Source organism: Phalacrocorax aristotelis, chromosome 3, assembly GCF_949628215.1.
Source record: "Phalacrocorax aristotelis chromosome 3, bGulAri2.1, whole genome shotgun sequence".
NCBI classification, from domain to species: Eukaryota; Metazoa; Chordata; class Aves; order Suliformes; family Phalacrocoracidae; genus Phalacrocorax; species Phalacrocorax aristotelis.
In genome coordinates, this window is record NC_134278.1 from 286,708 (window position 1) to 308,013 (window position 21,306).

At 64.0% G+C, this 21,306-nt stretch overlaps 3 protein-coding genes across 10 annotated transcripts; 2 read left to right on the plus strand and 1 right to left on the minus strand.

Annotated features, from left to right (window-relative positions):
* The first annotated feature begins 33 nt into the window (after positions 1-33).
* Positions 34-4,792, plus strand: ZNF513 (zinc finger protein 513). 6 transcript variants are annotated; one of them, XM_075086313.1, is made up of 4 exons: positions 34-162; positions 238-339; positions 2,764-3,357; positions 3,610-4,792. In XM_075086313.1, exons 1-4 carry the CDS (start codon positions 123-125, stop codon positions 4,359-4,361), a joined length of 1,488 nt encoding a protein of 495 aa, XP_074942414.1. In that variant the 5' UTR covers positions 34-122; the 3' UTR covers positions 4,362-4,792. The 6 variants fall into 6 exon arrangements, with proteins under 6 accessions (XP_074942414.1, XP_074942415.1, XP_074942416.1 ...); XM_075086314.1 differs by having other exon boundaries at positions 2,767-3,357; XM_075086315.1 differs by lacking the exon at positions 238-339.
* Positions 4,793-4,895: 103 nt separating this feature from the next.
* Positions 4,896-13,729, minus strand: SNX17 (sorting nexin 17). 2 transcript variants are annotated; one of them, XM_075086319.1, is made up of 15 exons: positions 13,550-13,729; positions 10,127-10,201; positions 9,597-9,714; positions 9,131-9,195; positions 8,842-8,952; positions 8,326-8,416; positions 8,040-8,127; positions 7,586-7,655; positions 7,376-7,468; positions 7,032-7,235; positions 6,548-6,670; positions 6,379-6,456; positions 6,113-6,187; positions 5,736-5,777; positions 4,896-5,648 (listed from the first exon to the last, which is right to left on the minus strand). In XM_075086319.1, exons 1-15 carry the CDS (start codon positions 13,607-13,609, stop codon positions 5,529-5,531), a joined length of 1,413 nt encoding a protein of 470 aa, XP_074942420.1. In that variant the 5' UTR covers positions 13,610-13,729; the 3' UTR covers positions 4,896-5,528. The 2 variants fall into 2 exon arrangements, with proteins under 2 accessions (XP_074942420.1, XP_074942419.1); XM_075086318.1 differs by lacking the exon at positions 13,550-13,729 and adding an exon at positions 12,369-12,492.
* A 291-nt stretch (positions 13,730-14,020) lies between these two features.
* EIF2B4 (eukaryotic translation initiation factor 2B subunit delta) lies at positions 14,021-21,166 on the plus strand. 2 transcript variants are annotated; one of them, XM_075086308.1, is made up of 13 exons: positions 14,021-14,256; positions 14,458-14,501; positions 14,586-14,724; positions 15,194-15,400; positions 15,618-15,700; positions 15,888-15,979; positions 16,364-16,478; positions 16,825-16,901; positions 17,118-17,220; positions 18,275-18,402; positions 20,260-20,440; positions 20,534-20,714; positions 20,924-21,166. In XM_075086308.1, the coding sequence occupies exons 1-13, from the start codon at positions 14,133-14,135 to the stop codon at positions 21,121-21,123; spliced, it is 1,674 nt and encodes a 557-aa protein (XP_074942409.1). In that variant the 5' UTR covers positions 14,021-14,132; the 3' UTR covers positions 21,124-21,166. The 2 variants fall into 2 exon arrangements, with proteins under 2 accessions (XP_074942409.1, XP_074942408.1); XM_075086307.1 differs by having other exon boundaries at positions 14,024-14,256; positions 15,191-15,400.
* Positions 21,167-21,306: the final 140 nt, after the last annotated feature.

Below are 21,306 nucleotides of genomic sequence, written 5' to 3' on the forward strand. Positions count from 1 at the left end.
GGCCGGAAGCGGAAGTGCCCGGTCGAGGCGGGGCGGCGGCGGCCGCCCCGGGCTGGCGGGGGCGGCTGGCGGGCCGCGGGCGGGCGGGCGGCGGGGCCGGGCCGGGGCCGGGGCCGGCCACGATGCCCCGGCGGAAGCAGAGCCACCCGCAGCCGGTGAAGGGTGAGTGCGCGGCGGGGCCGGGGCGCGGCGGCGGCGGCGGCCCGGCCGTGACCCGCGGCGCTCGGTGTGTTGCAGCGGACGCCGAGGACGGCCCCGAGGAGACGGCAGGAGCGGCGCTGGTGCTGCCCGGCGACCTGCTGTTGGGCCGCGGCCTGGCCTTCGAGAAGGGACCGCCAGGTGCGTGCCGCCGTCCGGGCCCGGCAGCGGCGCCCCGCGGGGACGGCCGTCCTGGGCGTCCCGGCTCCGGGAGTGCCGCCGGGCGGGGACGCGGCCCGGCCTTGCCGGTACCGGCACCCGTTCTCGGCCCCATCTGGCAGCCGCCCTCCCCGGGAGCGGTCCCACTCGGCGGCCGCTCCGTCCCCGGGAGTGTTGTCCCTCCCGGATCGCCCCCCGCGGGGTGAGGCCCCGTCTCCCGGCAGGGGCCCGCCCCTCCCGGGACCCCGCTCCCGCCCGAGGGGACCCGGCCCTGCCCAGCCTGGCACTGACCCCCCAAGCGCTCCCTCCCGGTAAGGCTCCCCAGGCGCGTTTGGTGCCGCCACCAGGCTCATTCTCAGAGCCGTCCATGCTCCTCTGCCCAGCAGCCCCAGTTCCCCGGGCCACCAGGAAGGGCTTTGCTGCTCACCTGGGAGCCGGGGCCTTCCTTGGCCCTGCGGGGTCCTGCCCCACCACCACCCCTTGGCATCGCTCGGGCCACAGAGAGCTGGGCTGGGGCTGCCTCTCCACCAGCCCCTGCCCTGCGGGCCCCACCGCCCATTTGTGTGGCCGGCCAGCACCTGCTCAGCTGGTGGCACGATGGGCTCCAGGTCATCCTGCAGTGCGGGGCAGCCAGGGACCAAACGCTGCTCCAGCTCCATTAAGGTGCCTCACAAAGACCAGTGGGAGCATCACTCACTACCCTTGATGGTGAGCAGTGAATAACATGGGGACATACTCAACGGCAAGAGAAGGGGGCACAGACCCCACCTGACCCCTGTGGCTCTGTCACCTCGCTGTTCACAAGGGCTGTGCTCCGGTCTGCACGCTCTGTAGCCATGGCAGGCCATGCTGGCAGCTCCCACTCTCGTGCCAAGGTGCGGTCCCAGCTGCCAGGCAGGTGGGGTTCTGCTCTGAGGGCTGCGCTTCCCCACAGCCCGTGCACAGATCCCAGCACTGGGTCAAAGCCTGCTCAGCAGCTCTGGGAGCTGGACACTATGAGGGCTGAAAGCTATTCTCTTCAGCAGACCTTTTGCCATCAGAAATACCTTCCTTTCTGCTCTCAGCCACCAGCCCCATCTGGGGAGCAGGACCAGGCACCTCAGGGCCCACTGAGGAGGTCAGGAGAGCCATCACCAGCCACATCGTTGTCCTCACCCCGTGGGCCACACTGTCCCACCTGGGCAGCTCAGGCAGCCACGCTCAGGGGACGGTGTTCCGGGGATGCTGTGGCACTGCTGGACTGTGGGCCTGAGCTGAGGAGGCAGGAGAGGCCCTCAGTGTGGGGCTTGAGGTGGGGTTGAGGGTTCCCCCAGCAATAGCCAGGCCCTTGCAGGATGCCCTGTTCTGGCATCTGCACTTCAGGCAGCCCTTGTGAAAGGGGACCAGAGGCCGGAGGCGCTGCCCCATCCTGCACTGTGGGAGCAGCCTCACCCCTCCGCCTGCCTGGGGCTTTGAGAGCTGGACCCCGCTGGGTGGGCCGCAGCAAAGGGGATGGTACAGGCTGTTTCCTGGGGTGGTGGGTATCTGTTGGGTCTCACAGGCCCCAGGGCTCCAGGTCCAGCACAGCATGGGACAGCTGGGCACAGCTTGAGGCTGGTAGTGGCAAGGCTTCAGCTGCACGTCACTGCCCTTCTGGCTCTGAGCACCAGCCTGGGGGCACGTCTGGGGCACGGGGCTAGCAGGCTGGCCTGAGGCGGCTGCAGGGCAGTGGATGCTGCTTCTGTCATCCCTTCCTGGGGCCCAGGCACTACCCCAGGGGCTGTGGGAGGATGGGTCTGTGCCCAGCTGGGGAGCAGAAGTGCCCTCTGAGAGCCTGGTACAGACTTCCCCACACTGCCATGGGACGGTGGTGCTGCGGGGGGCTGGGGAGGGTCTGTTTTCCTGCATGATAGAAGGGGGCTGGTGTTGGAGCCCCAAGGTGTTGGCTGTGGGAGCAAGACCAGCTGCCATCCCCAGGGCGGGGGCAGTGGCACAGTGAGGTGGGGCCTGGAGCAAGCTTTATGGGCACCCAGCCCTCCTGCCTGGGTCAGGCTGTGCTCAACACCTTCCCACCACTGCTGCTTCCTACCAGCCAGGTCCAGGAGTGCTTGTGGGTGCCCAACCTGCCCCTGTGCCCCTCACTGCCCACCCTTCCTGGTGCCAGGGGTTTGGCCATGAGCCAAACCTCATTCGGCCAGCCACAGGGGTGGCGACAGGGTTTCCCAAGGTGCCCAGGACAGACCCTGCAGTAGGGTGGGGTTCATCACCCCGCTGTGCTCAGCATGGTGGGCTCCTGCAGGCTGCTAGGGTGGGTGCAGCTGCCTGGCCCCTTCTGGCTGCGGTCCCTGCTGGGGCTGGTGGCACAAGCAGAGGGGCTGTGCCTGGGCCAGCCAGGCTGACACCGTCCCATCCCCACACTCTTCTCAGCAGACACTCTGGTGGGGAAGATTGCCATTCCGGCGTATGCACTGAGCGACGACGACTGCTCCTCTGGGTACCAGCAGCTCAGTGTGGAGAGCGACCCCGAGGAGGGCGGGGAGCCCGGCCCCGCAGCGCTGCCCTGCCGCCAGTGCGGGCTGCAGCTGGCTGCCAACCTGGGGCAGAGCTGCCTGCAGTGTGCCGGCACCGAGGGGGGCCGCAGCCAGCGAATCGTGTACTCCTGCCAGCTCTGCCCCTTCGCCTCCCACTACTCCAGCCACCTCAAGCGCCACATGAAGACACACAACGGAGAGAAGCCGTTTGCATGCCCGCAGTGTGCCTATGCCTCTGCCCAGCTGGTGAACCTGACCCGACACCTACGCACGCACACTGGGGAGAAGCCCTACCGCTGCACATGCTGCAGCTTCGCATGCAGCAGCCTGGGCAACCTCAAACGCCACGAACGGGTCCACAGCCAGGACAAGCCCTTCCAGTGTGCCGCCTGTGACTATCGCTGCAACCAGAGCCGCAACCTGAAGCGGCACATGCTCAGCCACCGCCTGCCTGAAGGCGAGGGGTCACATCGTCGGGACAAGGACCCAGGTAAAAGCAGGGGGTGCAGGGGAGAGCTGCTGTGGGGGGAGCCCCATGGCACAGCCCTGGGGATGGGGAAGGGGCACGTCCTGCCATCAGCCTGTGCCAGGTGTGGCGGCATGTGCCAGCAACCTTAGCCAGGGCACTGTCGCACCCTTAGCCAGGGCACTGTCACCCCCTGAGCACAGGGCTCCTTGTGGAGCTGAGCCCTGCCAGCACTGCGCTGCCCTGCTCACAGCCCTGCCTGTTTTTGTCCCACAGAGCCGCTGCTGCCGGAGCTGAGCCTGCACGTGGGCAGTGGCAGTGGCCCCTTCCTGCCTGGCTGTGCTCGGCTGCGGGGCGAGGAGGCAGCTGCACTGCCCGAGCTGCTCTTCCCCTTCACATGCCGCATGTGTGGGCTGGTGCTGGACGACGGGTTCGCGCAGGATGAGGGCCTGGCTGAGCAGGTCTGTGGGCGCTGCAGCTTGGCAGTGCTGGGCACTGAGCCGGGCGCCAGCCCCCGCAAGGGCACTGGGGACAAAGGCTTTGCCTGCAGCCTCTGCCCCTTTGTCACCCACTACCCCAACCACTTGGCGCGGCACATGAAGACGCACAGTGGGGAGAAGCCGTTCGCCTGCCCGCTCTGCCCCTACGCCTCTGCCCACCTTGACAACCTGAAGCGGCACCAGCGAGTGCACACGGGTGAGAAGCCCTACAAGTGCCAGCTCTGCGACTACGCCTGCGGCAACCTGGCCAACCTCAAGCGTCACGGGCGCATCCACTCGGGCGACAAGCCGTTCCAGTGCAGCCTCTGCAGCTACAGCTGCAACCAGAGCATGAACCTGAAGCGGCACATGCTGCGGCACACAGGCGAGAAGCCCTTCCAGTGCCGGGACTGCCCCTACACCACTGGCCACTGGGACAACTACAAGCGCCACCAGAAGATCCATGGCCACACGGCTGAGAGCTGGGTAAACCCCCGCAATGCCAAAGCCCTCCTGGCCCCTCCAGCCGTGGGCACAGCCCTGCCCTAAGACAGCACTTATCCTGACTGCAGGGGCTTGGCCCTGCACTGGGCCTGGGGTGCCTCAGCCTTGGGGCACCCCAGCCACTTGCTGGCTGCAGCCCCTGCCCTCCCTGGGGGAGGGATGGGCAGCAGACTCCATGGGGGCTCAGGGCTGCCTTCTGCAGGGCCCATGGGTGCACCAGGGTCTCCAGCAGCCCTATCCTGCCCGGGCAGGGTGAAGCCACAACCAACAGCTCGGATGTCTGCCTCAGCAGCAGTGGTGCTGTGCCCCCAGGCACCCTCGATGGCAGTTCCTGCCTGTTGGAGCCTTCCTCTGCCAGAGTTTGGGGAAAAGGGGGGAGGGGGAAACAGGACTGGTTCCATGGCTGTTGCCATGCCAGTCAGTGTAATTTATATTGTGTATAAAAGCATTAAACAGTCAAGTTTTGTTATCTGCTATTCCCCCTGGGGACCTTGTTCTGCTTTGGGAGAGGGCACCATGGGGCTGGCAAAGTGAGCAGGGAGGGGAGGGACAGGGGCCACCCCTGAACAGACAGCCCAGTACCAATCAGGATCCATTTTAATCATCATTGCAACGTGTAAACATCAGTTACTGTCCATTAATGCTCTGGTTGGTCTCAGCAGCAGGAGATACGTGGTTACAAGCCTAGATTATGCAGGAGTCTATGAGTGGGTTAGAGAAGGGGCTCTGCGCAGAGCCCCCTGGAGACAGTTTACTGCAGTCTGTCTCTGAGCAGAAACCTAAATGCTAATTTGGCATTATGGAGCCTCACGAGGGCTGCTCGCTGCGGCCAAGCCACTGCCCCAGCCACCTGGGGCAGCTGCCCTCCTGCACAGCTGGGTGCTCAGGCCAGGCCCTCCTGGCTAGGGAGGGAGCAGCTCTGCCCCCCCACGCTGAGCCAGGGTCCACGACGCTGCTCAGCCTGGGCATGCTGCTCAGGCTGGACTGGTGCCGCCCTGGGAATAAGCCCTCTCCCAGCTGGAGCCAGCAGCAGGAGGAGTTCAGCTGCCCCCACCCTGAAGGCAACGGTGGGCTGGGGTGAGCTCCCCAGCCCTGGGGGAGCAGGGGAAGGTGGATGTAGCAGGTGAGAGGCACGTTGATTGCAACCTGTCTGCAGGTCGTACATTCCTCAGCGAAGGCCCTCGCGCCAGTTCTGTCCTAGCACGTGGGGCACTACAGATCTTCATCACCAATGCCCTCAAAGGCGTAATTGCCATGGAAGTCGTTAGCGCCCACATCATTAGCAGAGCTGGAGTGGCTGATCCCTCGCAGGCTGACAGAGGTGAGCTTGCTCTGCAGAGAGGCGAGATGTTAGGAGGACCATCACTCCCCCCACTTGGTCCGAGGGTGACAGCGCCGGTGCGCCCACACACAACTCACCGAGAGTTTGGCCATCGGCTCCCGGGAGGCATCGGGCGAGTCCTGCGGAGACAGCACCGTCAGGCAGCAGGACACGCTGCCCACCCTTCCCACCACCTGCCGTCCCCCCGCCCTTGGCCACCATTCACCTTCCTGGGATGAGGCCAGGCCACCATCCCTTCCTTCCCCCAAGGGGTCTGGTTCCTGGGTATGGGTCTAGGACTGCGCTTCCCTGGGCTATGGGAGTGGGGCACTACAGCCCTGCTGTCCTCAGGGCTTGTCCCAGCCCTGCCAAGGGGACAGCAGCACCTGTGAGGTGGTGGGCTCTGGTACCCAACACACAACAAAACCCATGGTCACAGTCATCTCCACTAGCAGGGCCGCAGAGTCCCACTCACCAGCAGCGGGGGTGATTTCACAGCTTGCTGGCTGTCCGAGCGCCGCAGGGCCCCATTCACCCGCCGGCGAAACATCTGCAGGGGAGGAGCTCAGCTCAACAGCAGGGTCCCCATGGGCGGCTCCAGAGGTTAAGAAGGCCCCTGGGGATCCTTCAGCTGGCCTCATCCTGAGGAGAGCAAGCAGGGCCCGGCCCTGGGGACCCGGGGGAGTCACAGGGGCAGGATGGGATCCCACCCCAGAGGCAACATCCAGCCCCAACCCTCACCTTGCGGATGCTTCCTCCAGACTTCTTCACCATCAGCTCATCCACCATGGACTGCAGGCAGATGCTCAGCATGATGGCCTGCAAGGGACAGGTGTCACCATGCCAAGCCCAGACCACCACCTTGCTCCCATCCTTGTCCACTGCTAGCCTGGTATGCAGGCAGCCCTACCTGTGGACTGGTGATGGTGACCCACTGCAGCCGGTCCTTGCTCATTAGATACTCGAAAGCCAACTCCAGCTTCACCTCAGACTTCCCTGGGCTGCTCCCTGAGGGACCGTTGCTCATCGGCACCTGCAAGGCCACATGCTGAGGCCGGGAGCCTGCAGAGGGAAAGCGGCCAGCCTCCCAGGCCCCCGTGCTGGCAGAGGGCAGTCCCCAGGTGGGTGCTGGACACTCTGCCCAGCTCCCACTGGCCTTTCATCACCATCAGGTCCTCTCACAGCAATGGCCCCCTCAAATGTCCTCACACCGATGACCCCTTCAGCCCCAAAGCACAATTCAGACCCTCCTCAGGGCAGCTGGGCTGGAAGCCAGCAACACAGCCAGCACTTTTCCTGGGGAGAGCCTCCAAAGCAGCCCGGCACAGCTGGGTCCCACCAGACCCACAGAGCCCTCCCTACTCCCCAGGGCCTCGCAGGCAAGTGGCACTCACCGAGGATGTGACCCGCCAGCACCGCATGCGCGTGACCTTGAAACTGCCTTCCTTGATCTGCTCGTTCGGCAGCCGCACCTGGAAGTTGAGCTCGTTGTTGCCAGCACTGACAACGACGTGGCATCCCTTCTCGGGGAAGTCAGTGATGCAAGGGTCGAACTTGAGATAGCCGTAGTACTTCAGGGTCTGCGCCAGGCGGATGAACTGCGGGCAGAGCCAGGGAGCTCAGCACAGGCAGCCACCCTCCTGCCGCACCTCCCAGACTCAGCACCACACATTCACACAGGAGCGGCGCCAGGCCAGTGCCAGGACTGCTCCAGTCACAACATCGTGCCCTCCCCTACCTCCTTCTTGGAGACTTTTTCCTGCAGGGACTTCAACTGCCGGTGCTGTTCCTTGTTGACAAGGATCCATCCGTGCTCGATGTCCGACACCGTCTACCAAGAAGCAGGGGCCGGTGAGCATCTGGGCCCAGAGCCACCTAAGACCCTGTACAGCTGTAGCTGAGGGGTGCGGTGCCCCTCCTCACCTGGCTGGGCCGCACTGACCCTCACCTGTGCATACAGCAAGTTCAGCCCAACACGATGCTCCATTACATCATCGTCATAGGAGGAGTCCCAGTAGCTAGAAAGGAACCACATGGGTCAACTTATTCCTCAGCTCCTAACAGTGATGGGGACAAAAACAGCCCCCTGCGCTGGGGCGAGGTGCCAGGCTGGCTCTCTGGCCAGCTCCCCCGGTACCCATCAGTGGCCATGCACCATGCTCCCTCTCAAGCAGCTGCCAGAAGCGGGAAGAGCCATGTCTGAGAAAGCAGAAAGAGAGGCCAAGCCCAGCAGGGCAGCCCAGCCTCATGTCATGGCTGGGGACGCACAGGTGTGTTTCTAGGGGCCAAAGCACCCTGTGGGTGGCAATGGCAGGAGGGGAGGGGTCCCTCTGCAGAGCAGGGAGCCCTGGACACCACCCCACTGCCCCAGCAGTTGGTTCCCCTCCGGTTCTGCTGCTCACCTCTTGCGCAGGATGATCCTGAACTCGGAGTTGTGCAGGCTGGTGACAGACACATATGGCAGCTCAAACTCCTGCAGCTTCCGCACGACTGCAGGGAAACAGCAGCTCAGCAGTGGCTCAGGGCAGCAGGAGCCCAATGGACCCCCCACCAGCCAGGGTGCCCCGGGGTGGCCCACTGGATCCCCCCACCCAGGGCAGGACCATCTCATCCAAGCACACAGCTCTCATTCTGGGGCAGGGCACATCCCGCCGCAGCCATCACGGGGCTCCAGCATGCTCTACTCACAGGATAAAGCTCCATCCTTGGTCTCTCTCACTAGGAAGAGGCTGAAGTAACCGACCAGGTCATCTGGCAGATCCAGCTTGGAAGCCACCGCCTGTGTGTGAGAGCAGGAGGTCACCACTTCCCTCCGAGAGGCAACACTTCTACATCCTTACCCCGCAGCAGGATCCAGCCTGTGTGCGTCCTGGGGCCTCCCAACAGCAGGAAGGCAGCACCTCTGCTGTGCTGGGGGCCAGGGCAGGGGGTGCAAGTGTACAAGCAGGGCCCGGGAGATCACTGCCACCATGAGACAGCTGGGGGCTTCCTGACATCAGTCTAGGCCCAGAGAGGGGCACAAGCACATCAGCACACCCTTTCCAGCTCTACCGCTCTTCAGCCCCACAAGGCAACCCTGCTCTGGGGTACAGATGGGACAGGGAGGGTTGGGGGGCTGCCAGGCTGAGGGAACTCCTGCACGTGTGGGAAACCACAGAACTCAGCAGGAGGAGCTGGTCCTGCCCAGCACAAGAGCTTTGGCACCTCAAGGACATCCTCCGTCTGGTCCGAGGTCAGGATGGTGACCTTGACCTTCTGGCCATTGGAGAGCAGCACTTCCAGCACCACCTCCTCTGTGGGTATCTGCTGTGTCTCCTGGAGAGAGAAACAGGATTAGCACGCCAGCCCCTCCACCGCTGACCACCCTTGCGCCACCCAGACTGCCCCGCAGTCCGAGGGCCCCAGCGCGCGCCGCCTGGCCTGGTGGTCGGCACTCACCCCCGCGCAGGCTGCCCCAGCAGCCCACCACATCCAGCAGCTCCTGCCCCCTCACCTGCTGGGCCTTGCGCAGGAAGCTGTTGAAGGTCTCGCTGCCTCCCAGCGTCGGGTCCTGCCGCACTGGGGGTGGAAGATGAGCACGGAGTCAGGCATTACGTGGGAAGGGGCACAGACCCACACCAACACTCATCCACTCTGCAGCCCCTCAGAGTTCACACCCAGGCTAAGCGTGCACTGCATGTAGGATGTGCACATGGGCAGCCACGGACTCCCTGCAGGTGGAAGGACCAGCAGGTCTCCACCTCTGCCAGCACAGGGAAGGGGAAGGGGCTGGGACAGAAGAGCTGACATCCAGTGGACAAGACCAACCAATACCAGAGCAAGACCAGGAGTAAGTATCAAGAGGGCCATAGCAAATGGAGCAGTGTGAGGAGGAAGATGTGGGCAGTGCCCTGGTACCCTGAGTGACCAAGCGGGAGGCAGCCAGCCCTGAGCTGCAGCACAGGGCAGACTCAGCTTACCAGCCTGCATGTACTTCTCCAGCTGTTCCCGTCGTTGTTCTACCTCTGCTGGGGTGAGTGTGAAGATCTTCTTTGGGGGAAAGGCTGGCACCACATTAGCGCCATACTCTTTCCTTAACTGGGAAGAAAGCAGAGTGCTGTGAGAGCCTCCAGGGAGATGGTAGCTGCTCTGACCACCCCCACCCAGCACATTTCCAATGCGCAGGCAGCAGAGAGCTCGCCAGTGTTCCTCATCCAAATGGGCAGCCAGCAGTTTGCATGAACCCAGCTGGGATATCACAGAGCTAGAGAGGAGCCCTGCACCCAATGTCAAGGAACAGAAAGCAACACCCTGGCTGGCCCCGGGGGCAGCACATGCCTGCCCGCAGCCAGCGCAATGCCCAACACTGCTCTGGCTCCCCAGCAGCATGCAGTGCCTTCCTGCAGCCTGCAGGGCCTGGCACCCTGCCCGCCAGGAGCACAGTGGGCACTGCCCCGCGGAGGGGGCCAGTCGGCAGCAGCTCCCACCACTGCTGGGGACACCTCCCTACCTGCTCGTGCAGCCCCAGGAGCTGGCTGTAACGCACTCGGCAGTGCAACACCCCGTTCACGTGGATGTTGTAGGCCTGCAGGGAGAGACGCCAGTCAGATCCCAGCATCCGCTGGATGGAGGGGCCCCGGGACCTGCCGAGCTCGGGCACATGGGCCACCCCAGGGAGAATCCCCTGCAGGACCCAGCCCCACTGCAGCCCAGGAAGAAGTAGTGCTCCTGAGGACCCCATTAAGGGGCAGATGGGGCACCCCCAGCCCTCCCTGCCTGTCAGCAGAGCTCAGCCCCTACCCCAGGGAACACTGGGACCCACCTGATGCCCTCAGGTGCCCCATGCCGGGCTGGACACTGCTACAAGAGCTGGGTTTGCCTTGCAGGCGCCAGACCCAGCTCAGAGGTACTGGTCCCAGCAGCACACCTCCCACCACCTGGACCCCCTCCAGGCACTGCCCTGGAGCACACAGCTCCGCAGCACTTGACTTGTGGGGCCAGGGCCCCCTCCAGCTCTCAGGGGCAGGACCCCCAGCAGCCTGGAGAGGGGCAGGGCCCACGCGCCCCAAGGCTGCCCATGGAGGCCAATGCATGCAACAAGCAGCCCCAGGCAGGCACGGCCACAGCCCCCAGCATGGCCAGGACCAGGAGGGGCTGCTGTCAGCAGTCGAGGGCTAAACATTAGCAAGTAAGGACAGATCAAACACCCAGGACTTGCACGGATAAGTACAGTAACAGCACTGAAAGGTTTCTGTGTGCTGCTTCTCTGAAGCATCGGTGCATTTCTGCAGCCCAGTGGATATGGTCAAAATTGCTCAGGAAGTACAAGTGCATCCAAGGGATATGTCTGATGGACACCAGGAAGGCGTAACCCTGCAGCTGCCCAGCCACGGGAAGAGTACAGAGCCACGCTGCAGCCCCGTGGACACGGCTGTCCCCAAGTCAGCAGGCAAGGACACCCCACAGCAAGAACCAGAGGCTCTCCGTTCTGCTGACCCCAACACATGTCAGGAGTGAGCTCAGCGACATGGTGGCCGGCACAGTGACCCAGTCTGTGCTCAGGCCAGCAAAGCAGGAGCCTGGCATCCAGCCGCTGAGAGCTGCATAGCCAGAACATCCCCACTGTCAAAGGCTGCAGGCCTGGGCTCACTCCACCACCTTCTGGGGTGCAAGGCCATGGCCAGCCTTTGCCACAGGGAAGGCGATTCCTTCCTCGTGTGCTGCCAGCCCACCTTAGGGCTACCACAACATACCCCAGCACTACTGGGGCACTGGTTGGTTGAAGCATAAGGGTTGCTGCAGTGAGTCCGGCAGGACATGTCCCCACTGCGTACCCCCTGGGCCAGGGGAGAGGCTGGAACCCCTCTGGGACAGTTCTACCCCAGAAGCACCAGCCCAAGCTGGGGCTCACCTGCCCCACAGCTCAGGGGCAGCCCTACAGAGAGATGGGGAGCCGAATGCTCCTGCTGCGGGGGATTCCACTGTTACAGAAATTACGCATGCTAGCACTAAGTTTTGACTACTACAACACCGCGGAGCTGGTCCCTGGCTGCTGCCCCCAGTGTCCCCTCTGCCCTGCACCCCGCCCTGGCTCAGCTCCCTGCTGACACCACAGACAGAGCACAGCCACAGCTGCACAGCGCCCAGCGACCCCATGCCCCAGCTCCCAGGCACCTCGCCACAGGCAGCGTCCTCCCAGGGGACAGTGCTGTCCCTTTTGTGCCAGAGCAGGTCCTGCCAGACCCAGAATGGTATTTGGGAGGGCAGGAGGACTGCACTGCAGCCACTGGAGACATGCCTCCAGCTGGCCATAGCAGCCCAGGCATGTATCTCCCATGGCTGTTTTGCTCACTGGAAGCCCCAAGCATCTTCTCGCCCCCGAAAGCTGGGACTGCCCAGGGTCAGCGGAGGCACAGGTCCAGGCCACGCTGGCCCTGCACACGCTAGATCTCACGCTAGCTTCTCACACCACCTTCCAACCCAAAGGCAAAAGCCCTGTTGCTCAGGGTCCCTGCAGAGGGCCCAGGACACCACGATGGATGCTGGGTGGTCCAGGCAGTGCTCACACCTCCCCAGCACCAGCACGGGGGCCTGTGCTGGCAGGGTTCTCTGTGGGGACACCAGCTGCTGTCCAGACCCAGGGCTGCAAACGAGCTCTCCACTGACACTGAGGATGAGGTCTCCCCCCCACCCAAGGAGCCAACGCAGCACCTGAGGGCAAAGTGCAGGGAGAGGCATAGGGTCAAACACACCTCGGGCGCTTGCTCCTCCTGCCCTTGTGCGACCACAGCTGCCTGTGGATCACCAGGTCCCTTCGTAGTCCTTCCCGCAGCTCACAACTGCCATTCATGTCCCTGACACAACGCCTTGTGCTTCTGAAAGGATCAGGGAGATCCCCCAGAGAGGGATCTTGGCAAAGGGGAGAGAGGCATCTTGGCAAAGGGGAGAGAGGCATCTTGGCAAAGGGGAGAGAGGCATCTTGGCAAAGGGGAGAGAGGCAAGGGATCCCCGTGGCAGCAGGCGTGGAGAAGCACACTGCCCAGAGCACAGAGCTTCCTGCAGGGCTGGAGCAGAAGGGGCCATGGAGCCCAGAGCTGCCTGCCCTCGCCCTGAGCTGGGAGCAGAGGGGAGTACAGACCTGGACCCGGCCCCTGCGGCCGCACTGCCATCTCCACGTACCGAGTCCCTGCTCTGCAGGCAGCGCTGCCACTGCAGGCCCTGACACAGAGGGGTCTTTTGGCACCTGGGGAGCCGTCAGATCACCACCCCACAGCAGCGTCCCTCCAGGCGCCCTGGGGGCCCGCTCCTGGAGGAGCTGCCAAGCTGGAGGGCGTTCACGGCGCGCTCAGCAAAACAGGAAGCCCGGACGGATGGACAGGCTGGCGGGCCAAGATGAGCCGGGCCCCAGGGACGGGATGGGGCCCTGGCCCGCAGCGAGCCCCTGCGCGCCGTCCCTACCCGTGCCCGTCATCCGCCCCCGCCCGCAGCACGGCGGGCCAGCCGCCCCACAGCACAGGGCACGGTCCGGGCACCCTCCGAGCGGCGCCTGCGGGGGCGCACCCCAGGGACCCCCCGAGCCCGCCGGGGGCCAGCCTGGGCCACAGGGCCCGGCGCCGTGGCACAGGCCGAGGCCCGCCCGGCCCGGCAGCGGGGCGCCGGCTGGGGATGGCGGGCGGGCGGCCGGCCGGGAGCTGCCCGCCTCGCCCGGAGCCAGTGCCGGTCCCTGCCCGCCCAGGCCGCCCGCCACCGCCGCCGGGGCTGCGGGCCCGCACGGCCCCACCGGGCGGGTGGGGCGGGGACAGCGCCCGCCCCGGGACGGCGGACCCGGACCCGGACGGGCGCTGCCGCCGCGGGGCCCGCCGGAACCGGGCCGCGGGCCGCCCCGCCCCGCTCCGCACCGCGGGACAGCTTCGATCCGCTCGGCCCCGCTCACCACGTAGGCGGCACCACCGTCGCCAGCGCGGGTCTCGGTCTCGGGGATGGAGAAGTGCATGGCGGGGCCGGGGCCGGGCCGGGCCGGGTCGCGCGCCCCCGCTACCTGCCGCGCGCCGCCATGTCGGGCCGGGCGCTCCCCGGCGCCGCCCCGCGGGGCCCCCGCGATGGCGCGGCCGGCGGAACCGCCCGCCGGGGCCGGCCCGGCCGCCCGCCCCGCCCCGCCCCGCCCCACCGCCTGCGGCCCCGGCGCCGGGGCGAACCGGCAGGGAGTAGCACGGCCCCCGGCGCCGGGGCCTGGCCGTCGCGGTGACACGTCCGTGTTCCCCCGCCCAGGGACCCCGCCGCAGCCCCGTGCCTGGCGTGGGGCGCCCGATAACGTCCCAGCAACACCCGGCCGTGACGCAGCCCTGCCCCGCCGCGCCCGGTGCTGAGCGCGGGCCGGCGGGACGGGCCCTGCCCCCGGGGAGACAAAGGGAGCAGGGCCGGGGGCTGAGCGGGGAGGGCGCGGGGCTCTGGCCGCGCTGGCAGCGGGCGGCGCGGGGAGGGACACCCCGGCCACGGAGTGGCGTCACCGCGCTGTCATGCGGCGGGCCGCTGACGTCACGACAGGTCACGCGGAGCACGCGGACGGCAGCGCCCTCCGGCTGGCAGGGGGCGCTGTGGGCGGCCGGGCAGGCGCCATGGCGGAGCGGGCCGCGCCGGGCGGTGAGTGCGGCGCCGCGCCGGGCGGGGACGGGCACCGGGTGGGCGGCGGGAGCCGCCCCGCAGCACCGCTGGGGACCTGCTCCCGCCCCGCTGCTCGCACCCACCCGGCCTCCCCCCACCGGCCTCTCCTCGTCCCCGGCAGCTGGTGCCGGCCGGGCCCGGCCCCGCTCCCGGCCCCTCTCACGCTTCCCCTCGTTCCAGGTGCGGGCCCTGAAGCAGCCGCGCCGGTGCCGGCGGGACCGCAGGTGAGCAGGGCCGGGGCCGGCGTGGGGCTGGGGGCCGCGGGCCGGCGTGGGGGCCGGGGGCTACCTGACGGTCTGTGCCCGCAGGCCCCGGAGCTCTCCCGGGAGGAGAAGCTGCAGCTGCGGAAGGAGAAGAAGCAGCAGAAGAAGAAGAAGAGGAGCGAGAAGGGGCCGGCCGCCGAGTCCCCGGAGCTGGGGGCGCCCTCCGACCCAGGGCAGCCCCGCGGTGAGGACCTCCTTCCCCCTGAGGCAGCCCCCGCAGACCTCCCCAGCACCCCGAGCGGGAGCAGCCCTGTGGTGAGGCACCGGTGGTCTCCCAGTCTCAGAACGCCCCTCGGGCTGGAACAGCCCTGAACCAGGAGCATCCTGCAGTTAGGGGAGGTCACGGTGGGACCTCTGGGGTGTCACACCTCTCTACACCTGAATCCTGGCATCTCCAGTGCCTGCACCTTGCGGGGGCTGAGATCTAGAGAGGCCATTCCCCTCCCCACCTGAATACAGGGCTGGCCTGGTGGTCTCCGCATCAGCCGCACAGGGGTGGCAAGGTGCTGGAGAATCTGGGGCTTAGTCCTACCTGCCCCTCCAAAGGCAGACTCCTGCTCAGTCTGCTTGCTGTAGGCTGCCCCACGTACTGGGCTACAATTCCTGGTGACAGAGGCTGGGCACAGACTTCCCCTTTCCATCTCCTGCAGTAGCTGCTCACCCCACGTCCCTCCCAGCCTTGGCCGATGGCCCCAACGATGGTGAGAAGCCCGCAGGGGGAAAGAGCAAAGCTGAGCTGCGAGCAGAGCGGCGGGCCAAGCAGGAGGCTGAGCGGGCCCAGAAGCAGGCCAAGAAAGCAGAGCTGAGTCAGGCAGCCACAGCAGCCAAGCCCAGGCTGACCCCCACCGAGCCTCAGTCTGGTAAAGCCATCGTCACCAGAGGGTGCAGAGGGTGGGTAGGTGAGCAGGGAGGGAGGGGGCTGGGGCAGGCACCTGCAGGGGCTGCCCATCCAATCCTTCCAGGGTGCCCTGGGTGCTGCCCTGCCGTGTGTTTCCTGAGTCTTGGGGCAGCATGGCTGGGCTGGGGGCTGCACCCGGATGGTACCACCTCACACTGCTCTCCCCACTACCCTCACAGTGGTAAAGCGGCTGCCAGAGCATGTGCAGGTGGATGACCCTGCTGCACAGAGGAAACTGGCCAAGAAGCTGGAACGGCAGCAGGTAGGAGGAGGGCTGGGTGATGGGCTGCATGCTGCAGTGTGGTGGGGTCGGGCTGTGTGTGTGTGGTGGGACTACGGCCGGCTCTCAGGTGTGCCACAAGTGAGTGCTGGTGTGATTGGTGGTGCTGGAGTGAGCAGGGCTGTATGGTGGCCTTGGGTAAGCCATCATCAACACTGTTTGGCTACAGGTACCTCTGAGGCAGGACTATGGCACCAAGGTCAACCTGTTCTCCCACTTGCACCAGTACAGCCGGAAGAAGCCACTGACACAGCAGATGAGGTACGTGGCCTCCCCAGCCCAGGCCCCTGGCAATCATTTGGCTCTGCTTTGGCTTGTCTGGCTGCAAAATGGCCCTAGTGAAGGCATGGAATAGGCTTGATCAGGTGGAGGGGGACCCCTTCGCTTGCTTTGAGGAGCAGCAGCAGGGACAGCTGGATATCCTGCCTGTGGGGTGAGGAGAGCTCTCCTCAGTGCAGGGCCGTAGGAGAAGGGGCTGTGGGGTTATCCTTGACTCTTTAGGTCGCAGAGCAAGTAGGGGCCAGACTGACAGCTCCCGTCTTGGGCTATCCCTTGGGTTGTTTGGCTGGGAGCCTGGCAATGGGTTGGTTGTTCCTGGGCTGTAGGGGGCCAGGGCTGACAGCTCTCTCACGTTTGTCCCTGCAGCATCCCCTCCACGGTAATTCACCCCGCTGTGGTGCGCCTTGGCCTCCAGTACTCTCAGGGCATCATCAACGGCTCCAATGCCCGTTGCATCGCCCTGCTGGAAGTCTTCAAACAGGTAGGTGAGCAGTTACCCATGCCCACCAGGCTGCAAGGGCATTGCACCAGGCACAGGCATCCCTTCCTGTTCCCTGACTGCTGGGGCTGTACCTGTCCTCAGTCATCTTCAGCCTCTTCCTTCTGTCCATGCCCAGGGCTGGGCCCTGCTGGTGTCCTGTTCTGGTGCTGACACTGCAGATCTGAGTTCCTGGAGCACCCCTTTGACCTCCCTGTGAAAGCGAGTCAGGCTGTGTGGTACATGCTTGTGCCTGGTCTGCAGCCTCCTGGGCAAGGGTGGTCGCATGCAGCGCCTGGCCAGAGGGGGCCGGTGCCCTGAACTCATGCTCTCTTCCTTCTTGTCTCAGCTGATCCGGGATTACTCAACTCCCCCCAACGAGGAGCTGTCACGGGACCTGGTGGCCAAGCTGAAGCCACACATCAGGTGAGGGCTCCCAGTGCCAGAGCAGAGGGACTGAAGCTCCGCTGAGTGTGGTCCATCGTTCGCCTCTCGGGTTGGTGTCCACCCAAACTTGGGCTGACTTTCCTGGGACTCTCGGTTCTGCCTCCCTGCCCACCATCCCCAGCTCAGTTGAACACTCCCTCTTCCTATCCCTGCCCTCCAGGCTGCTCTGGAGTTAAGCCCATTTCTTCTCTGCAGCTTCCTGAACCAGTGCCGACCCCTCTCAGCCAGCATGGGCAATGCCATTAAGTTCCTCAAGAAGGAGATTTCGTGCCTACCTGACACCCTGAGGGAGGAGGAGGTGAGTGGCCTCACGTGAGCAACAGGCTCCAGCCCTCTGGCTGCAGGCACCAGGGTGGAGGGACAGTGCTGGTGCGGGCTAAGCGTGGAGAGGTGGTGGGATGCAGACTGGGAGCAGTGCTGCAGTGAAGCTGGAAGACTTGGCCGTCAGTGTCACCAGCCATGGCCTGCGCCCAGACCTGCTCCCCCTCTGCCAGCAGGCGCAACCCAGCAGGGCCCAAAGGGGCCAGGGAGTGCCACAGCAAATGCTGGGCTGTTAGTGTCTCTGGGCTGGTAGGACTGGAGCTTGTCAGGAGCAGGGACATAAAATGGGAGAAGCTTCAGTAGACACACACGGTCTCGGTGAATGCAGCAGTGCAGCATAGGCCTGGCCAGCAGCTGGCATTGCACCTGCATTGAGAAGTGGCTCTTGAGCGGCTGGAGGACTTGCGGGCTGGTCCAGCTGGTGCTGTGCAGTGCAGGAAGGCCACAAGACCACAGCAGCTGGGCACCATGAGCTGCCTTTGCCCACCAGGACTGCCTATGAGAGCATAGTTTGATAGCATCAGTAAAGTCACAGATGAACAAGAATGTGTTTTTTCCAGTGCTCAGCTTCGTCCCATGCAAAAAGTTCCACAGGAGCTCAGTGGCCGTGGAGCAAGGGGCAGGGTGGTGGTACACGTCAGCACGCCTGACACTGCATGGCTGGTGGGCTAAGAGGAGTCATGCTGGAGAGTCTGAGCAGTAAAATCTCCATGGGATGACTAGAGTGACTGACCCGGGAGATGCAGGAGAGAGAACGGGCAGAGCTGGGGAGGGCCTGATGGCAGCTTAAATGCGTGGTGGGGCACTATGGTCTTCTGGGAAGCTTGTGCTGGGGCAGGAGTGGCCTGTTGTGTCCTGCAGAGCCCCAGTCCCAGGGGAAGGTGCGATTCAGCAGACAGGCTGGTTGGGAGCAGGGCAGGGCTCTCTGCTTGCAGGAGAGCTCAGCCCACAGTCCTGCTAGGCTGCAACGGACAAGAGAGAGTCTGCAGAGTGGCAAGGCCATGCTGTACGTGATGGCACTGTCTCCCCAGGCGAAGGAGAAGCTGCAGGACACTATTGACAAATATCTGCGGGAGAAGATTCTTTTGGCAGCTGAAGCCATTTCAAGGTCTGCCTTTGAGAAGATAAATGACAACGATGTGATCCTGGTCTATGGATGGTAAGAGGAGAGCCAGGGCAGCCAGGCCAGCGGGTGGAAAAAGGAAACAGAGCAGTTGAGCGAACATAGGAAGCTCTTGCAAAAGCCGTTTTTCAAGGATGGAAAAGCCAGCGTTGCGCAAGGGGGAGGGAGAGGTTGTGGCTCTGGGTCCAGCAACTAGAAATAAAACAAGCAGGGAGGGGGCAGTCAGGGGACACCAGCCAGAACTTGGCCATGATGGGGAGCTGGTAAATAAGGGCACAAGGGAGAAGTTTCTGACCTGCGGGGCAGGACAGAATAGTGGTTGTACAAGGGTGTCAGGACAGAGCAGAGCATGGCCCTGGGATCAGCACTTGCTAACTGGATGTGGATGTATTGTTAGTGCTTTAGAAAAAGCAGAGAGCTCATTAGGACTCTTGTCCCGTCCTGGGAGACAGGCAGGCTGATGAGCTCGTGTCATGAGGTGGTGACAGCATTATCTGCCTGGCAGCTGCTGAGGGGAATGCCTAAACCGTGTCTGTGGAGTGCAGTGGATGGTGTTGGCAGGCCTGGCTGTGAGCAGGTGTCCCTGGCGGGCCCCACTGCGGAGGGCTGTGTCCTGCTGATGTTGTTTCAGATTTTTCCATGTGCTGGGACAGGCTAGGTGCTGGAAGCACTGGAGCTGCCAGATTCATTGGAGGAATGAACAGGAGGGTCTAACGAAGTAGCCTATACTGATGATTGTAGTTGTGTTAGCACCTCAAACTCAGTTTGTGAATGCCTGAGTTTTCACTGCCCGCCATCTCAACTAACCCAGACTCCTAGACTTGCGAGCCTGTAGCATTACAGTGGTGGGCAATGGGCCACCACTCAGAGAGGTGCCCGACAGAGGCCTGAAGCCATTGCTGTCAGCAAAGCCTGTACCTAAGGCTTGTCTGTGAGACTTTGCTGTTCCTGTTCAGGGCTCGGCACTGTCCTCTGCATGTGCCCAGAGTTCAGTGTTTCAATAAACCCAGATTCACTGCTGCTTCAATACAGGGCACTTACAGAGCAGTCATGGCTGTTTACTGGCACTTGAAACAAACTGCAACAAAGCCAGATGTCAGGAAGCAAAAATACGGAAGCTCATTCTCCCTTCCAGGGACTGTGTCCTAGAAAGTAGAGGTGGGAAAGGAGCCAGAGACCGCTGTGGCAAAAGAGTCCAGATGTGCTGTGCCTCCTGGGTGATTGGTGGAGGAAGGAGCAGGGGCAGGAGGCCACTGTGGGACTGTAGCATTGAGAGGGAAACTTGGAGAGAGTTTAGAGGGAGAGTCCCTCGCTGTGGCTGTGGACGGGTCAGTGCTGCTTCCAGGGAGGGCTGAGACATCACTTTTCTTAGGGAGTGATTCTCTGTGCAAGGACAGGGAGAGGGGGCCCTGGTAGCAAGTATAGCAGGAGAGTGTCTGGGAGGGGCAGCACTTTTAATGGCGAGGGTGGACATCAGCTCTGTCCACACTCATCTCTAGGAAGCACCAGCCCATCAGAGTCTTGGTGGGAGTCCAATTCCCACCCTGGGTAAGAGAGACATTGCTCTGTCTGGGCTGGATGTGCCCAGGGACCTGCTGTGGGAGCTGGTGCCTGGCAGCGCATACTCTGCTGCAGCTCCTGCCACCAGGTGCCTGTTGGGGCTGCCCCCTGGGTAAGACCCCAGGCTAACACTCAGGAAGCCTCCTGCCTGACCGGCATCTGACAAGTCCCGCCCTGGGGCCAACACCAGGGGAAGTCTTCTGGCACTGGGCTGGGTTCCTGGGCAATGCTGGCAGCATGCAGCATCAGCACAGGGCAGCTGGGGCAGCCACGTGAGCCAGGTGAGAACCTGGCCTGACGGGACAGGGCAGCCTCCTAACTGGTGTCCGTCAGCTCTTCCCTCGTGAACCGCACACTGTGCGATGCCCACATGAAGAAGGGCCAGGCCTTCCGAGTGATCGTGGTGGACAGCCGGCCGCGGCTGGAAGGCCGGGAGACGCTGCGCCGGCTGGTGCGTAAGGGCATTCACTGCACCTATGTGATGATCAACGCCATTTCTTACGTGCTGCCTGAGGTGAGGAGCAGCGCGGACTGAGGGCGGTGGCAGGCATGGGGGAGGCTGCAGCATGAAGAAAGGCGCTAACAGATCCATGTGCTTCGCTGACAGGTGTCCAAAGTGCTGCTGGGAGCGCACGCGCTCCTGGCCAACGGCTCTGTCATGTCCCGGGTGGGGACATCCCAGATAGCACTGGTCTCCAAGGCCTACAACGTGCCTGTCCTGGTGTGCTGCGAGACCTACAAGTTCTGCGAGCGAGTGCAGACGGACTCTTTTGTCTCCAATGAGCTGGGTAAGGCTTCTGTCCCCTTCCTCCCACCTGGGACCTGCTTCCCTTTCCCACTGCTGGCCAGGACGGACTGATGTGCCCTGCCATTCCCCTTCCTGGCTGAGGGGCAACAACTCGCAGGAAGGGTGGCTGTTTGGCCTGGCTGGCAGCAGGGCAGGATGGAGAGGTGCTGTCCCTCCCCCTGGTCCTACCTGCTGCTCTTCTCTGCACAGATGACCCCGATGACTTGATCATGCTCCGGAAGGGCCAGGCCCAGTTGGGTGGCTGGGCAGAGAACAAGTCCTTGCGCCTCCTCAACTTGGTCTATGACGTGACACCGCCTGACCTGGTGGATCTGGTCATCACGGACTTGGGCATGATCCCCTGCACCTCGGTGCCTGTCGTCTTGCGTGTCAAGAACGTGGATCAGTAGTAGCGGCAGCTACATGGACACTAATAAACCAGGCCCCAAGATACACCTTGTTTACCTTCTGTGGTGTGGCAGAAGTCCTGGCACCTGGTATCACCATAGGATCAGCTCTGCGCTTTCCTTGTGCATGCCGGCACTTCTGCCCAGCTCTGCCTGGCCCCTCTCCTACCACTCCAGGCTGCAGCG

Excerpts from the sequence above, each read along its gene's own strand:
- ZNF513 (XM_075086317.1), top strand. The coding sequence starts at position 123 with ATGCCCCGGCGGAAGCAGAGCCACCCGCAGCCGGTGAAGGGTGAGTGC. Across the intron at positions 340-2,763 it reads CTTCGAGAAGGGACCGCCAG|CAGACACTCTGGTGGGGAAG; the intron begins GTGCGTGCCGCC and ends CACTCTTCTCAG. Across the intron at positions 3,358-3,609 it reads TCGTCGGGACAAGGACCCAG|AGCCGCTGCTGCCGGAGCTG; the intron begins GTAAAAGCAGGG and ends TTTGTCCCACAG.
- SNX17 (XM_075086319.1), bottom strand. The coding sequence starts at position 13,609 with ATGCACTTCTCCATCCCCGAGACCGAGACCCGCGCTGGCGACGGTGGT. Across the intron at positions 8,417-8,841 it reads AGACGGAGGATGTCCTTGAG|GCGGTGGCTTCCAAGCTGGA; the intron begins GTGCCAAAGCTC and ends TCTCACACACAG. Across the intron at positions 7,656-8,039 it reads AGGATCATCCTGCGCAAGAG|CTACTGGGACTCCTCCTATG; the intron begins GTGAGCAGCAGA and ends GTTCCTTTCTAG.
- EIF2B4 (XM_075086307.1), top strand. The coding sequence starts at position 14,133 with ATGCGGCGGGCCGCTGACGTCACGACAGGTCACGCGGAGCACGCGGAC. Across the intron at positions 16,902-17,117 it reads AAGCTGAAGCCACACATCAG|CTTCCTGAACCAGTGCCGAC; the intron begins GTGAGGGCTCCC and ends TCTTCTCTGCAG. Across the intron at positions 20,715-20,923 it reads TTTTGTCTCCAATGAGCTGG|ATGACCCCGATGACTTGATC; the intron begins GTAAGGCTTCTG and ends TTCTCTGCACAG.